The sequence below is a fragment of the Hippopotamus amphibius genome, chromosome 14 (assembly GCF_030028045.1).
Source record: "Hippopotamus amphibius kiboko isolate mHipAmp2 chromosome 14, mHipAmp2.hap2, whole genome shotgun sequence".
NCBI classification, from domain to species: domain Eukaryota; kingdom Metazoa; phylum Chordata; class Mammalia; order Artiodactyla; family Hippopotamidae; genus Hippopotamus; species Hippopotamus amphibius.
Window position 1 is genome coordinate 76730782 of NC_080199.1, and position 18345 is coordinate 76749126.

At 47.6% G+C, this 18345-nt stretch overlaps 1 protein-coding gene across 1 annotated transcript in view; it reads right to left on the bottom strand.

Annotated features, from left to right (window-relative positions):
- Nucleotides 1-284: 284 nt before the first annotated feature.
- Nucleotides 285-18345, bottom strand: part of LOC130835882 (phospholipid-transporting ATPase IB) — a 416937-nt gene continuing 398876 nt past the window's right edge. Inside the window, exons 35-36 of the mRNA XM_057707762.1 lie at nt 10689-10780; nt 285-382 (exon numbers count right to left, since the gene is read on the bottom strand). Coding sequence (XP_057563745.1) covers nt 285-382; nt 10689-10780 — 190 coding nt within the window. The remainder of the gene's footprint in view (nt 383-10688; nt 10781-18345) is intronic.

Here is an 18345-nt window from a genome sequence, read left to right on the forward strand (position 1 = left end):
CCCCCTGCTCCCAGGGCAAGTGGGACTGGTGTCGAACGCTTCGGAACAGTGCAAACAAAAGTCAGGCCAAGCACTGTGGACGGTGCGGGGGAAGGGAAAGAGGCTGCCCCTGCGGTCCGTGTCCGGGTTTGCGAGGGCATCGAGGACTGACAGATGGGTGGGCTAAGGCCACAGGATGTGTTTCGGTGTTTTGGCGGCTGACACCAGTCTCTCCTGACAAACACGTGTTAACACTGGGTGCAGCAAACGCATCTCTTTCCCAGGCTCCATCAGGAGACCGCGTCTTACTTCCTCTTGGATTTCTGTTTGGTGGTGTCGTAGGCGCGGACGATTTCTTCCTGAGTCACGGCTCCGTGCTCCTCCTGGGAGAAGGCGTATCCATCTGCAAGAGGAGCACAGAGGGCCTGGTTAAGAGGAGGCTCGCGGAGAAGCTGCTTTTGGGGGGAGACTGCCGCCGAGCTCGGCACCCTGGCCTCCGTAGCCTTGGATGGGGGTCCAGAGACCTGTGACCCCCTTGAAGGCGCAGGTGGCAGAGAGCGGGCAGAGGCCGCGTGGTTCTGTGCTGCTGGGCGGGCAGGGCTCAGAGGGGCTGCCTCCCATTTCTGGGGGTGGCCACTGAGCACAGCGTGTGAAACACACTCAGCGGGTCACTGGTTCATGGCTGCACTTCCCCATCACCAATCAAGGGGAAAGGCAGGTCGTTCTGCGCCGGAAATGTCCCAATCTGCCTGAAGTGACAGGCCAGTTGGTAATTTATGAAGCTGTAAACATGCCAGGTAAACACACACATGCTGACAGTAGAGGCTAGCAAAGTGCACAGGGTGCCGGGAGCGCGCCTGGGTGGAATCGCACGGATTTGGACCAGTAATCCATTACAGCAAGTTTACTTTTCTGTGAATAAAGATCACTCACGTCAATAGGAATTTCATGATTGGGCCAGCGGCTACAGAAAGACTGGTTTTTACAATCAGTTCCAATAAGGATGATACCAATAGCAGACAATTATCGAATGCTCCGTGTCTCAGGCGCTGTTGCATGTACTACGCACACACAGCTCTTTTCTTCCTCCCGACAGCGCCATGAGACGGGTGAGAGTTCTTCCCATGTCACAGGTGGGGAAACTGAGGTACGAGGTGATGTCATGACTTGCCCAAGGGCCGGCGCCCTCCTGCAGCTCTGTTCTGAGGTTCTGAGATGGGGTTAGCACTCATAGCCCAAGGCAGGGCTGTCCCTCCTAACTGGTCCTTCCCACAGGATGGACATTTGCAAGACACCCTCTCTGTTGACTGACCCTTCTGGGTCGGGGTATGGAAATGTCCCGTAGCTGGTTAGACCTTTTCAGCAACAGACAACATAGGCAACAGCCTGCCTCCCATCCGTGCGTATTTACAACTTATTACTGGTGCTGTTTGTCATAACCTTTAAAGGAGAAGAAATCAGAAATTTTTCACACGTATCATCCTGGATTCTTTAAAAAAATTTTTTTTGATTTTATATTAGAGTATAGTTGATTAACAATGTTGTGTTAGTTTCAGGTGTACAGCAAAGTGATACGGTTATACATGTATCTATTCTTTTCCAAACTCCTTTCCCATTTAGGTTATTAAAGAATATTGAGCAGTAGGTCCTTGTTGGTTATCTATTTTATATATAGCAGTGTGTACATCTCAATCCCTAACTGCCACTCTAACTCTCCTCACCACCCCTGCCCCGATTCCATAAGTTCGTTCTCTAAGTCTGTTTCTGTTTTGTAAAGAAGTTTATTCGTATCCTTTTTTAGATTCTGCATATAAGCAACACCATATGACATTTGTCTTTCTTGGCTGACTTACTTCGCTTAGTATGATAATCTCCAGGTGCATCCGTGTTGCTACAAATGGCATTATTTAATTCTTTCTAATGGCTGAGTAATATTCCATTGTACAGATGCACCACATCTTAATCCATTCATCTGCTGATGGACATTTAGGTTGCTTCCATGTCTTGGCTGTTGTCAGTAGTGCTGCACTGAAGTGAACAGTGGGGTGCACAGATCTTTTTGAATTCTGTTTTTCTTCGGATATACACCCAGGAGTGGGATTGCAGGATCATGGTAGCTCTGTTGTTAGTTTCTTAAAGGACCCTCATACGGTTCTCCACAGTGGCTGCACCAATTTACATTCCCACCAACAGTGCAGGAGGGTTCCCTTTCTCCACATCCTCTCCAGCATTTATTGTTTATAGACTTTTTGATGGTGGCCACTTTGACTGGTGTGAGGTATATCTCACAGTTTTGGTTTGCATTTCTCTAACAATGCTGAGAATCTTTTCATGTTCCTCTTGGACATCTGTATGTCATCTTTCAAGAAATGCCTATTTAGGTCTTCTGCCCATTTTTTGATTGGGTTGTTTTTTGATATTAAACCATATGAGCTGTTTGCAAATTTTGGATATTAATCCCTCGTCAGTTGCATCATTTGCAAATATTTTCTTCCATTCTGTGCGTTGTCTTTTCATTTTGTTTATGGTTTCCTTTGCTGTGCAAAAGTTTTTGAGTTTAATTAGGTCCTATTATTTATTTTTGTTTTTATTTCCATTACTCTAGGAGATAGATCAAAAAACATACTACCGTGATTTACATCAAAGAGTGTTCTGCCTATGTTTTCCTCTAAGAATAGTATCTGGTCTTACATTTAGGTCTTTAATCCATTTTGAGTTTATTTTTGTGTATGGTGTTAAAAAAATGTTCTGATTTCTTTTTACATGTAGCTGTCCAGTTTTCCCAACACCATACAGTGAAGAGACTGTCTTCTCTATTGTATAGTCTTGCCTCCTTTGTCATAGATTAGCTGACCATAGGTGTGTGGGTTTATTTCTGGGCTTTGTATCCTGTTCCATTGATCTATATTTCTGTTTTTGTACTAGTACCACACTGTTTTGATTATTGTAGCTTTGTAGTATAGTCTGAAGCCAGGGAGCCTGATCCATCCAGCTGTTTTTCTTTCTCAAGATTGCTTTGGCTGTTTGGGGTCTTTTGTGTCTCCATACAAATTTTAAGATTTTTGTTGTTGTTGTTCTAGTTCTGTGAAAAACACCACTGGTAATTTGATAGATTTCATTGACTCTGTAGATTGCCGTGGGTAGTACAGTTGTTTTGACAGTATTGAGTCTCCTAGTCCAAGAAGTGTTATTGGGTTGGCCAAAAAGTTCATTACAAACTTTTTGGCCAACCCAGTATATCCTTCCATTTGTTTGCATCATCTTTGATTTCATCTTAGTTTTTGTAGTTCAGGTCTTTTGTCTCTTAGGTAGGTTTATTCCTAGGTATTTTACTATTTTTGATGTGATGGTAATTGGGATTGTTTAATTTCTCCTTCTGATCTTTTGTTGTTAGTGTATAGAAATGCAAGAGATTTCTGTGTATTAATTTTGTATCCTGTAATTTTACTGAATTCATTGATGAACTCTAGCAGTTTCCTGGTAGCATCTTTAGGATTTTCTGTATGTATTGGGTTGGCCAAAAAATCCATTCAGGTTTTTCCATAGGATGTTACGACAAACCTGAATGAAGTTTTTGGCCAACCCAGTAGTATCATGTCATCTGCAGTGACATGCTCACAGTGACAGTTCTACTTCTTTTCCAATTTGGATTACCTTTATTTTTCTTCTCTGATTGCTGTGGCTAGGACTTCCAAAACTATATTGAATAAAAGTGGTGTGACTAGACAGAGTTGTCTTGGTCCTGATCTTAGAGGAAATGCTTTCAGCTTTTCACCATTGAGTATGATGTCAGCTGCAGATTTGTCCTAAATGGCCTTTGTTATGTTGAGGTAGTCTCCCTCTATTCTGACTTTCTGGAGGGTTTTTATCATAAATGGGTGTTGAGTTTTGTCAAAACCTTTTTCTGCATCTATTGAAATAATCATGGTTTTTATTCTTCAGTTTGTTGATGTGGTGTATCACACTGATTGATTTGTGGATATTGAAAAATCCTTGCATCCCAGGGATAAATCATGTCTTAAAATGTGTATGATCCTTTTAATATATTGTTGGATTTGGATTGCTAATATTTTGTTGAGGACTTTTGCATCTATGTTCATCAGTGATATTGGCCTGTAATTTTCTTGTTTTGTGGTATCTTTGTCAGGTTTTGGTGTCAGGGTGATTGATGGTGGCCTAATAGAATGAGTTTGGGAGTTTTCATTCCTCTGCAATTTTTGGAATAGTTTTGGAAAGATAGGTGTTGACTATTCTCTAAATGTTTGATAAAAGTCGCCTGTGAAGCCATCTGGTCCTGGACTTTTGTTTGTTGGGAGTTTTTAAATCACAGTTTCAATTTCATTACTTGTCATTGGTCTGTTCATATTTTCCATTTCTTCCTGGTTCAGTCTCTGGAGATTGTACTTTTCAAAGAATTTGGCCATTTCTTCCAGGTTGTCCACTTTATTGACATATAGTTGCTTATGACCCTTTGTATTTCTATGGTGTTGGTTGTAACTTCTCCTTTTTCACTTCTAATTTTATTGACTTGAGCCCTCTCCCTCTTTTACTAGATGAGTCGGTCTAAAGGTTTATCAATTTTATCTTTACAAAGAACCAGCTTTTAGTGTCATTGATCTTTTTCTGTTGTTTTCTTTGTTTCTATTTCTGCTCTGATCTTTATGATTGCTTTCCTTCTGCTAACTTTGGGTTTTATTTGTTCTTTCTCTAGTTGCTTTAGGTGTGAGGTTAGGTTGTTTGAGATTTTTCTTATTAAATGAGTGAAGATTGTATTGCTATAAACTTCTCTTAGAACTGCTTTTGCTACGTCCCTTAGGTTTTGGGTAGCTGTGCTTTCATTTTGATTTGTCTCTAGGTATTTTCTGATATCCGCTTTGATTTGTTCAGTGATCCATTGGTTGTTTAGTTGCACATTGTTTAGCCTCCGTGTGTTTGTGTGTGTTTTTTCTTGTAGTTGATTTCTAATCTCATAGTGTTGTGGTTGGAAAGGATGCCTGATGTGATTTCGGTTTTCTTAAATTTACCGAGGCTTGCTTTGTGGCCCAGCATGTGATCAATCCTGGAGAATGTTCCATGTGCACTTGAGAAGAAATGTGTATTCTGCTGCTTTTGGATGGAATGCTCTATAAACAGCAACACTGTCCATCAGGTGTCACATGTATATTTAAAATTGTTATACGTTCTTCTTGGATTGATCCTTTGATTGTTATGCAGTGTCCTTGTCTCTTGTAAGCCTTTAAGTTGTTTTGTCTGATATGAGTATTGCTACTCCAGCTTTGTTTTTATTTCCATCCCCCCACTTTCAGTCTGTATGTGCCCCTAGATCTGAACTGGGCTTCCTGTATACAGCATATATATGGGTCTCGTTTTTGTATCCATTCAGCCAGTCTGTGTCTTTTGGTTGGAGCATTTAATCCATTTACATTTAAGGTAATTATCAATATGTATGGTCTTATTGCCATTTTGTTAATGTTTTGAATTTGTTTTTGTAGGTCTTTTTTTCTTTTGTTCTCTTCTAGTGATTTGATGACTAACATTGCTGATCTCAATTTCAAATGTGTTTCCAATATCCTGCATTTGTGCTCTCCTCTTCTCATAATTGCTGGTTTTGATACTATATGTGTGTGCAGGTGACTTCCTACCTTTACTGTATGTTTGCCTTTACTGATGAGCTGTTCTATTGATAATTTCCTATTTCTATTTGTGGCCTTTTCTTTTCTGCCTGGAGAAGTTCCTTTAGCATTTGTTGCAAAGCTGGGGTGGTGCTGAATTCTCTAAGCTTTTTCTTGTCTGTAAAGCTTTTGATTTCTCTGTTGAATCTGAATGAGATCCTTGCTGGGTAGAGTATTCTAGATTGTAGGTTTGTTCTTCCCTTTCATCACTTTAAATATATCATGTCACCCCCTTCTGGCCTGCAAAGTGTCTGCTGAGAAATCAGCTTATAACCTTATGGGAGTTCCCCTGTACATTATTTGTTGCTTTTCTCTTGTTGCTTTTTTTTTCCTTTGTCTTTCATTTTTGTCAATTTGTGTCTCAGCACATTTCTCCTTGGGTTTTTCGTGCTGGGGACTCTCTCTGCTTCCTGGACTTGGGTGACTGTTTCCTTTCCCATGTTAGGGAAGTTTTCAGCTATTATCTCTCCAAATATTTTCTCAGGACTCAGAACTTTCACTTTTGTGGGAAAACTTTGTGATATGATGACTTACCAGTTTGTGGGTCGCCTGCCTGGTGGGTATGGGATTTGACTTTATCAGGATTGCTCCCTCCTACCATCTAGTGGCTTGTGTTTTGTCTTTGGATGTAGGGTGTCTTTTTTGTAGGTTCCAGCATTTTTTCTGTTGCTGGTTGTGATGCTGGTGCTTCTGTGAGCAGCAGGGAGCTCCTGTCCTGCTCTGCCATATTGTGACCTGTCATCCTGGATCCTGACTTAGACGTTTGGCTTAAAAAGGAAAGTTTCTGGGCTATAAAGACATACAATAGTGATGTATAAGAAAGTCTTGGTGGGGACGGAAGAAAGGAAGTGACTTCCTGTTCTGATCATACTGTAAACTGAGTCTCCACCCCCACCCTGGGGCTGGCTTCCCAGCTCTTCCCAAGAGTATGCCTTTCAGCCTGAGAGGACTCCAGGGCTCAGGAGGGCCACTCCAGGAGGTGAGGGTTGGGCTGCAGAGGTGGCCTGGCAGCCACTGAGGACATGGCTGGACAGCAAGGAGTGGGCGGAGGTGAAGGCAAAGTGAGAACGGAGATGCTGCCACAAGACATTGGTCTAGCTGTTCCCCTGCATTTATAAGAAGACCAAACCCAAAGGTCCCACCCCGGGGCAGCAGCCCCCGGCCAGCATGAGCCCCTCCAGCCAGTGTGGGGCAGGCCAGTGGCTCATCCTGCCCTGGACATCCCCAGAGCCCCTGGGCTTCCTCATGGACCACTGCTTCCTACAAGGAGGCTGTGCTGAGTCTCCCAGCCTCTGAGGCTTCCTGGGTTCCAAAGAGGAAACACCTCCTCTCACCTCTGAGCTCTGGGTCGGAGATGACGGGGGATGAAGAAACCTCCTCAGACCTGCTGTATGGTCCCCTCCTCAGACAAGCTCACAAGGTGCTCTCTGTGCTGTGTCTTTGCTGCCATGGTGTACCAGACCAGCTGCCTCTCCCTGGGTTGTTTCAAAGCAAATCGTGCTGTCTCCTCCAGCAGCAAGGCTGAACTCTGCTTGGCCTGGACAACATTCGCCTTCCTGTGTCTTGAAGGGGATGTTTCTGGGCGCATCGGTTGTTTTTGGAGGTGGCCCTGCAGCTGTCCTCGGATCTAACGTGCTGCTGGATGGTGGTCCTGCCACCCCAGGGGGTTGCTCCTCAGCCCTGCAGAAGGGGCTCTGACCCCGAGCGATGGGAACACCATGTAAATGCTCTTCCCACCCCCAGGAGGCAGGTGACCACAGGGCTCTCTGTCTCCTTGCCCTGCTTTCATGGTGGAGCCAGAGCCCAGGGAGAGAAGGGCTTGGCCGAGACTTGACCACAGAACCAGGGCCCTTTTAGCTCTCGGTCTTTTTGGTTTACTTTTCTGTAAAATAAACTGCCTGGACCAGGTGAGGCCCAGGTCCTCCGGGCTCCAGTCCTGCATGTGGACGCCAGGATGGGTCCTCGGCTGGCAGTGCCCAGGCCACAGCCCTCCCTGGTGATCAGGACTAATTCTACACTTGGCACCCACAGAGAAGGCCTCTGCTCCAGGCCAGGGACAAAGGAGCCTGTCTTGACAATCAGCCCAAACAGAACAATTGCTGTGTGCTGTATAATGTGTTTTTTGGGGGGTGGGATGGGGAGCAGGATACTGGTGGATGGGAAGGAATGAAGGGGACTTGCTGAGATGTAAAAAGAAACATTGTTTGGGAATGTCCTTTTGGGAGAAGTACCTGAGCATCTGGAACTGTGTACCCCCTGTTCCAGTGGAAGGAAGAGCAGCCCCGTCTTTATTTACTATTTTCAGTTCAGACCGGCCTGTGCCTACAGAAGCCAGCTGCAGTGCCCTCCTCCACTGCTGTGTGTCTCACGGGCACAAGGGCCACCCAGTGGGATCACTCAGCCACTGGGGGGTGGGAAGGGTTTCCAGGCATCCAGTCCAGAGGGAAGCTTCTGGTTCGACAGCAAATCTCTTCTCCCAGGGTCTGCAGAATGCCCAGAGGTCATCCCCAGAGGGCTTGTCCACCTGCTCCCCTGGGTGCATCCACCATCATGTTTCCAAAATGGGCACCAGGATGTTCTTAGCCTCAACTGAGCTTAAGTGGACTTTGAATTCAAGAAAGAAAGGAGGCTGGCCCGATAGGGTGGTCCTGGGAACACAGGTGTCGCTGTGATTCAGATGAACGTTTTCCTCTTAGAAACAAAGTCTGGTAGGGGTTAGAGCAGGATACAGGGACCAAAATCACCCAGCCAGCCTCCGCCTGCCCAGCCCGACCAAGATGCACCATCCTCACCAGCTCCTGCCTGAGGAACACAACTACCACTTGCACCCAAACGGGGTTGGAGCCCCTGGCTCTTAGCATCTCCCACTGTCATTCATCTTCAGGAAGCCCTGGTGGCCAGGAAGGAAGGATGGGGGCTTGGAGAGAGCTTCAGTGGACCTGACCTTCCTAAGTGCTCAGCATGGCCAGAATCCGGGGACAGAATCCGGTAGGTGAAAGGGCAGGTGCATTTCTTAGTTGTTTTGTCTTCTTCTGGTAGAACATTTGGTGAAGTCCATAAAATCATGTCATGTTTTCATTATTTTGGAATAAAACTTCCGTTTAGTAGCATTCCTTCAAATCTGAGCTCTGATAACATCTCAGTGAAAATAGCTGTTTCCTGTCTGGAAAAAGATTCCTAATAGCAATGGAAGTTGGGAACACGATGTAGGAAACACTGAGCTCAGCTGCGAATACTGTATGTGGGTGCTCCATCGGAACTACTGCTCCAAGACTAGGGCTTTTCCTTCCGGTTTCCTGGGAAGACTGAGGCTGGAGACAGTGGGGCCAGGAGCCCTTCTGGGTGCTTGATGGTCTTCTCTGGTGGTCAGTGACTGAAACACCCTGGTATACATGAGGCTCTTACTCCTAGTTGCTGAGTGTCTTTAAAATGTGGTGTGATGATTTCAGCAGCTTGCTTATTTTTTGTACTTGTTCATTAGAATTTTTTTTTCAGTCCTTCAAAATATTGGGAGTTCAAAATACGTTTTGTAGTTGTTTTCAGACCCTTTTGGCACTCCCACGAAAGTTCTCATGTGGTCTTTGCTCTTTGTGTCTGTTCTCTCTCTGGTCGGAGGCCCTGTGGCATGAGCCCTGCATTTAGGGAACCAGCACTAACGTTCTCTGTGCTTTGCACACAGTGTCACGGAGCCTCACAGGCTGTGTAAGATGTATATTCTATTTTCTTTTTCTTCAGAGGAGAAAATGGACATTTACAGAAATATGTAAGTAAGCGGCCCAAAGTTATTCAATTAGTGTCGGAAAAGAAAAGTAATACCTAATGCTTATCAAACTCCATACTGTCAAGCTCTGTTCCAGACACTTTATGTGTACAGTCTCAGGGTAGGTTCTCACGTCATCTCTATCTTTACTATCTTTACAGGTGTAGAAACAGAGGGGTTACTTACCTAAGGTCACAAGGTGGCAGACCTGGGACAGGACCGCAGGTGCCGGCTCTGAGGTGGAGCCCCGGACCTCATGGCTTGGACCCCAGCAGCCAGCCTCCTCCAGGACTCAACCTCTGGAGGATCAGAGGCCGTGGCTGGGGTCCGGAGCCCTGGGCTCCACTGGGCCAGTTACGGTGCTGACCTGAGGCTCAACCAGGTGTCCTGGGGCAGAGAGGCCGCCGAGGACACAGGGCATGTGGGCCCCACTCGGAGCTGCCACAGCCCCTCCTCCCACGGGGACGTCCAAGGTGGGGAGGGAGGGGGTCACTGACCGCCACGATGTCCCACCCGTTCCTTCTCTCTCTGTCGACAGAGTCTGTGAAGACCTGTTCGTGGTGGGGAGCGGGGGGAGTTGGGGTGCAGGGCGTAGATCCTCCAGCACCTGTCCTAGGGATGCAGACTGTTCACTTTCTACACGTTGTTTCCTTCTCAACTCAGGGAGAGAAAGGAGAGCAGAAGCAGGGTATTGTCAGAGGGCATGTGGCTGGGGGGAGGCGGAATTCAGAGGCAGAGCCGGGGAAGGGAGGCCGCCCGCACAGGGGCCCCTGCGACACCCGCACCTGGCAGCCCAGGGGCTGGATTGCAGGTGAGCCCACTGCCTCCCTGAGCTCCATCCCCCATCTCTCATGCCTCCTGCTCCTCTGGGCTCTTCTGCATCCCCATGGACCCCTGCTTGGCAGAAACCGGGCCTGGGCTCCAGCTGCGGGGCCTGGGGACTGTCACTGTTTAATATGTGAATAGCACAGGGCCACCCTTGGGGAAAACCATGCAGAAGTAATATTGCTTCCACCTTAGAAGGAATCGGATTGGGAGGCTGACCCAAGGCTCTTAACCACGTCAGGACTTGAAGCTTACAGATCCTGTCATCCAGGCGTGGGAAGGGGTCCCAGAGCATCACCTGCCATCTGGCTGTCCCTGACTTGGGCCAGGTGCACTGACTCCATTTCCCTGCATGGGGCGCTGGCCTGGCAACATCGACCCTGCCCCCCAGCCGTGAGCGCCCTCCCGTGTGGGGAGGCCCCCACGCCACCCCTGCCCCGCGGGCTACTCACGCGGCACCGACTGCTGGAGGGAGCTGCCCCGGAACAGGGTGGGTGGCGTCTTCCTGCTCAGCCTCTTGAGCAGCCGGTCTCGCTCGTTCATCCTGGGGACACGTCACATGCGTGCGGTCAGTGTCCGTGCACACGGGCGACACCGCTCGCAGGTGCTCAGAATAAGTTCAGGTCGTAAGATAAAACAAACCAGGAAAAAGCTGCCCACGTCAAGAAGGATGTCCCGTTTCGCCAGCTGCCCCTCTATGGACAGCAGGTGCTGCCTGCGCACCTTCAGTGCGGCTCCCTCCTCCGAAGACCACTCTGTGCACAGCCCGCCCCTACCCGCCCCTGGGAGCCCCACCTGCCTCCTAACGGAAGGGACCAGTGCCCCTGCGTCCCGGGCATGGAGTGAGTAAAAAGTCTGCATCCCACCTGCAGCTGCCCATCACCTGCCCCAGGCCTGGAGCCTTGCCCCGGTGCCCGGGACCCGGCAGGAGACACATTCTTTCTGCAGAACCTGATGCTTATTTTGAACCACAGTGAAAACCAAGGGGGGTGGTTTTCTTTGAAAACACAAGGATTAGGGGTTCTTCCTGCCTCTCCTGAAATGATCCCCTGCAAGGCTGCTGCTGCTGTGGGGACACAGAGGTTCTCCTGGAGGACAGCCGGGCCTTGTGCCTACAGACCAAAGGTGGGGTGGGGTGGGGGGATGACTGAGGATGCCCCGATTCCCTCCTGCCGGGAGGTCCCTCTGTTACGGCTGAACTGCACCCTGCAGACTGCACCTGGGGAGCCCCAACCTCCAGGACCTCAGGGTGCCGCTGGATTAGGAGATGGGCCTTCAAAGAGCTGGTCAGGTTCAAATGAGGTCACTGGGGTGGCCCTAACCCAATCTAACTGGGGTCCTTATCAGGAGAGGAGATGAGGACACACACACACCTAGGGACCACCACGCAAAGACACAGGGAGAAGACGGGCTTCACCTGCAAGCAGAGGAGGGAGGCCTCAGAAGGAACCAGCCCTGCAGACAGCATGCTCTGGGACTCCCGACCCCCAGAACTGGGGGAAGACACACCTCTGTAGTTGAGACCACCTGCTGTGCAGTGCGTCCCCATGGCAACACATACACCCTCCGTCTGCTCTCGCTGGGACTTGAGGAGGAGCAGTTGCTTGTGGTCCAGAGCCCCTCCCCCATCCTGTTCAGGCCTGAGCCTGGGGCCCACTTCATGCCCCGGCAAGGGCCTCTGCATGGGGAGCGGGGCCGGCTGCTCTCCACAGCCCTGTGAGCTGTAGTTCGCTGTGCCCTTGGGTTTCCGGAAAAGAGCAGTTTCTGGTTATCTTGGCCGAAAGCACATGGTTTAATTCATCACAGCTTGGGGCGAGCCCCAACCTGGAGAGGAGGTCTGATGGTGAGAACATGCGCTTTTTCTGTCCCCTCACCCTGCCCGCCCTTCCCTTCCGGGGGCCGCACGAACCGCCCTGGGCTGCAGGGATGAGCAGATGCACCATGCGCATGTGGCCGCCTGATGCCCGCAGCTGCCGTGCCGGCTGCGCTCAGGACGTGGTGTGTAACACGGGGCGTCCTCCCTGTGCCACCACACCAGCTGCGATTCCTGCCCGGAAGCCACTGCCGGGTGGCTCCGAGCCCGGGTGCGAGGGGCTCCCTGAGGCCCTCCCCGCCAGGACCCCGGTGAGATGAAGGCATCTCTTCCCAGGAACCAAGGGGACAGGCAGGGCTGGGCGCTCCACCCCGCCTGTCCTCTGCCCTGTCCCTCCTGGACCCTCCGACGTTTCAAGTCCAGAAGGTCCTAGTAGTGACGGGGCTCCTGAGAACCTCACAGAACCACAGATGGGAAGGGCTCTCTAAAATCACACATCCTGGCTTCTCTCTGGGCAGCTGAGGAAACAGCCTCATCCTTGCCAGAGACAAAAGTCACAGGACACCGTGCTGGGCAGACATCTCTAACTGCTGTGTGGAGCGGTGTCTGCTTTTCTCTCTCTTTTATAATGAAATATTCAAGCACACAGAAGCTAGCACAGCAAACGTCCACCAACCCGCTCAGCTTTAGCCAACGATAGCACCAGCTTTTGACGTCGTGCTTCAGAGGGACCCACCCACTCTGTCCTGCAGCCCTTCCTTCCACGTGGGGAGGGGAACATGGGGCCAAGGAGACATGCCCACCGGGAGCCCACCCCAAGTGTGTGAGACCTTAGGGGTCCCTGCCAGTGATGCCCAAGCTGGCATCCAAGGCCAGCCTGACCCCCTCGCTAGCTCCGTCTCCCCAGAAAGAGACCACACTGCCAGCGTCCATGCTCTGAGGCCTGTGGGGTGGCCAGAGGGTGTTGCAGGGTGGGACGTGTGGGCTGGGAAAAGCACACACGAGCGCATATCCCCTCCCAGTGCAGGACAGAGCTGGGGTGGGGGGGGGGGTACACAGCGCCGCTGACTCCTCCCGGGGTCATCACCGTCTCAGAGAACCTGGGCACTGCGGGGCACTGCGGCCTTCACCCAGGTGCGCCAGACAAGGTACAGGGCTGTTCGTTAGGTTGACTCACAACGTTCACACACTCAGACCAGTCTCCACTTGCACTCCTGTACCAAGTCCTGCAAGTGCTGGGAAAGCTGAGGATAGAAAGGGGTATGAGAACAATGTTTACCATTTATCGTATTCTGTTACCTACACATGGTTTGAAAGCCATCTGCTCACAAAGACATAGGGAAAAAGGTGAAGAAAACACATTCAAATATTTACTTTGGTTAATTCTGGTTAATGAGAAGAAAAGAAAAAAGGAGTACAAATTAGCACAGGGAAAAACGAGATCTATGAGTTTGGGCTTTTAAAAAAGAGAACTCCTGACAATATACTACAAACCGAATTCAGCAGTATAATGAAAGGATTACACACCTCACCAAATGGGATTTATCTCAGTAACGGAGGGGTGGTTCCTCATGCACAAAACAATCAGTATAATACACATGAACAGGATGAATGAAAAATATCAATGATCATCTAAATAAATGCAGAAAAATCATTTGACAAAATCCAACACCTTTGCTTAATAAAAATACTCAGCAAACTGAGGCTAGAAGGGAAATTCCTCAACATAACAGAGCATTTATGAAAAACCCACAATTGACATCATACTCAGTGGTGAAACACTGAAAGCTATATGTGATCAGGAACAAGACAAGGATGCCTGCTTTTACCACTTCTACTCAACGAATGTACTGGAAGTTCTAACCAAAGCAATTAGGCAAGATTCCAACAGAAATATTTATCCTACGATTCATATGGACAACACAAGGGACACCAAATAGCCAAAACAATCTTGGAAAAAGAACAACACACTCATAGGACTCATACTTCCTGATTTCAAGATTTAATGTAAAACCACAGTAATAAAAATAGTGTGGTACTGGCATCAGGCTAGACATATAAATCAGTGTAATATAGTTAAGAGTCTAGCAATAAACCCATACGTCTATGGTCAGCTGACCTTTGGCTAGGGCACCAAGACCATTCACAATGCAGGAAAAGTCTGTTCAGCAAATGGGTTTCGAGTAACTGGATTCCCACACACTGAAGAATGAGGCTGAACTCTCACCTGCAATCATATATAAAAAGCAGCTCAAAATGGATCAAAGACCAACATAAGGGCTAAAATCATATAAATGTTTATGACCTTGAATTTGGCAATGTTTCTTAGATATGACACCCAAAGCATAGGCAACAAAAGAAAAAATAGATAAATTGGACTTCATCAAAATTAAAAACCTTTGTGAATCAAAAGACACTATCAAGAAAGTGAACAAATAACCCAATCAAAAAATGGGCAGAAGATCTAAATAGACATTTCTCCAAAGAAGACCAACAGATGGCCAAAAAAGCACATGAAAAGATGCTCAACATCATTAATTATCAGGGAAATGCAAATCAAAACCACAATGAGATTTCAACTCACACTGGTCAGAATGGCCATCATCAAAAATTTACAAACGATAAATGCTGGAGAGGGTGTGGGGAAAAGGGAATCCTCCTACACTGTTGGTGGGAATGTAAATTGGTACAACAATTATGGAGAACAGTATGGAGGTTCCTTAAAAAACTACATATAGGACTACCATATGACCCAGCCATCCCACTCCTGGGCATATACCTGGAGAAAACCATAATTCGAAAAGATTCATACACCCGAACGTTCACTGCAGCACTATTCACAACAGCCAAGACATGGAAGCAACCTAAATGTCCATCAACAGAGGAATGGATAAAGAAGATGTGGTGCATATATACAATGGAATATTAGCCATAAAAAAGAATGAAATGCCATTTGCAGCTACATGGATGGACCTGGAGATTATCATGCTAAGTGAAGTAAGTCAGGCAGAGAAAGACAAATATCATATGCTATCACTTATATGTGGAACCTAATAAAAATGATACAAGTGGACATACATACAAAACAGAAACAGACTCATGGATCTGGAATTCAAACTTGGGGTTACCAAAGGGGAAACATGGGGGGAAGTGATAAATGGGGAGATTGGGATTGACGTATACACAACTACTGTATATAAAATAGATAACTAACAAGGACTTACAGTATAGCACAGGGAACTCTACTCAGTATTCTGCAATAACCTATATGGGAAAAGAATCTGAAAAAGAATAGATATGTATATATATAATTGATTCACTTTGCTGTACACCTGAAACTAACACAACATTGTAAATCAGCTATACGCCAATAAAATTTTTTTTAAAAAGTGAAAAGGCAATCACAAAATGAAAGTATTTACAAATCACATATCTGGTAAGGGTCTAGTATCCGGAATATATCAATAATCCCAGCAACTCAACAGCAAAAAAAAGACAAACCAAATCAAAAGCAGGCAAAGGGTTTGGATACATTATCTGAAGAAGGGGCACAGTGGCCAAGAAGCACCTGAAAAGATATTGAACATCATCAGTCATTAGGGGAACGCAAATCAAAACTGCAAAGAGACAGCACTAAATGTCTCCTAGGACGGCTGTAAGCAGAACAAGAGGAGACAGTAACGAGCACTGGAGAAGACGCGGAGAAACTGGAACCCTAGCATGTTACTGGTGGGCTTGTAAGATGGTGCGGCCACCGTCCTTCAGTAACTTCGTCATGGAATTAGTCTCACCTAGCGAGTGCACTCCTAGGTCACAGTACAGCCCAAAGAACTGGAAATGGCCTCAGACACTTGTACGCCGGTATCTACAGCAGCATTTCTCAGGAGGAGCAGAGGATGGAACAATGTAGATATCTGTCAGTTTCTGGATGGATAAAGAATGTTCCTCAGCCACAAAAAGGAACAAAGTACTGATACACGCACAACGTGGAAAAACCTGGAAAACCTTATGGTGAGTGAAAGAAGCCAACCCAGTAGGCTGCGTCTTGCACGGTTCCATTCAGATAAAGGGTCTGAAACAGGCAAATACACAGAGACAGAAGAGCGAGGGGTGGCTGCCGGGGACTGCAGGGCGGGAGGTGGGGTGGGCCTGCTCAAAAGCGTCCAAGGTGTCCTTTTGGGGAGGTGAAAATGTTCTGGAACTAGACGGGTGATGACTGCATGACATCATGAAGGTACTAAATGCTGCTGAACTGTACACTTTAAAATGATAAATCTTATGTGTAGGATGGATAGACAAGGTCCTACTGCATAGCACAGGGAACTATATTCAACATCCTGTGATAGACCGTAATGGAAAAGAATATAAAAAAGAATGTATATATGTGTATAACTTTGAGTCACTTTGCTGTACAGCAGAAATTAACACAACATTGTAAATTAACTATACTTCAATTATAAAAAATAAAATTTTTTTTTAAAGGAGAGGAAATGGGTCCTGAATGGAGGTAAATCCCCCCCATCACCTGAACTGTTGGCAATGATGTCATCTTCATGTTTATTTCCCCGATGGTGGGGATGGAGTTCAGTGCTTGTTTTGGCCTTTTTCCCTCCCAGCTCAGGCAGGGATGCTGCCTGAGATCTGTCCCCCAACGTGGAAGGTGCAGGTAAACCCCAGAGATGGTGGTGAAAACCCCTCTCACGCAGGCCCTGCTGAGAGGCCGGCACCTCCCCGCGAAGTGGTTGGTGTGCTCCCATCTCAAAGAGCAGCGATGGGAAGGAGCAGAGCGCTGACAGGTGTTACTTGGGGGAATAATAAGGTCCACGCTTCTGTCAGGAGCCTGTGCCTGCTGAAATCACACACTCGTAACCAGCACAGAGCAGAACGTGGAGAAAACAACAAATAACTTACAAGTCTGTTTTCAGGTTGTGTCAGTAGTTACAGCTGGTAGGAATGGCAGCTGATACCAGGAGACAGCCAAAAACAAATTGGTATTTTTAGAAACTTATTTTTAAATGACTGCTGGACGGTCTTCAAAACATACATCTGACAGGTTCCTCAAGATAAAAGCTAATCAGAGTTCCCTTTCCTTCAGGTAGGGCCAAACATCTACCAAACTATCAGACTGCTGAAATTCGAACCCACTTTGAAAGCTCTATAGGGAATGAGACGTCACAGCCTCAACTAGTCACTTATTTTGCTTATTACAACCTGATCCTTAGGAAACGAGACACTTTGGGCTCCGTTGTGTCCCAGACCTACCGGGGCCTTTGTAGGAATAAAAACAAAACAAAACAAAACAAAAAAACCACCTCACCTTCGTTAAATATACTTATGTAATGAAGGAAAACAGCAAGAAGAAAACAAAGCAGAATAGGTTTGGCAGCCTAAGATTCCAATAGGATAGGCGTTCTACCCTGGACGTAGGAGCCCTTCATAAACTCTATCCTATTAGGTGGTAGTAAATTATTCTCCCCCCGAGTTGCCTCTGGTGGGTGGGGGGACACACCGGAGAGGAGATGCCGCCCTGGCCCCTCAGCGTGCAGGAACCACGGAGAGCAGGTGGGCAAGAGGCCCTGTGCGCGGAGACTTCCAGAAGCACCAACACGGCTGTTCCCCTGGAGGGCCCGTCCTCAGACAGGGACCAGGGCTGATGTCTGGTCTGCATTTTCACTGTGCCCGCCCTGGCTGAGAACAGGGAACACGGGCAGGGCACTGGGGTCCCCTGCACTGCTGGTTTGGGCCGTGACTCACTGGCTATTCCTCTGTGTCTCCATCACTGGATCCTGCGCCGTGTGTCTTTGCATCTGTCCACACTGCCCGCCACTGGGCTCGGGACAGCAGGTTTCCCAACCGTAGCTGAGAACATTCCTCTTTAATCGACAAATTCTTCTTTCACCATCCCAGTTCTCTTCGAGAGGAGGAAAGCCCCCTCCGAATTCTAGACAACACTCTGAGCAGGAACTAAAACAGCTCTGTGGCCTCTACAGAGACGGGGACATTGTATTTTGTTAAGAAAAGAATTCAGATTGTGCAGAACAGTTGGAGGACAGTCTGGCTGAGGACAGGATTGAGTTCAAGGTTAACTAATTTAATACACATTCCATTCCCAAAATAAAAAGATTCCTCGAGTCTCCTGACCATCAAAACTGGGAACTGGAGGGCAGAAAGGCTTGTTTTAGCGTAGTGTTTATTTTCTTCTCTTCTAGACAAGGCTTTGGAAAGTGGGGGTGAGGGGCCCATTCTGGGTGTTGGAAGAAATCTCATTCTTGTACAGTGTGGATTGGGTGATTTCC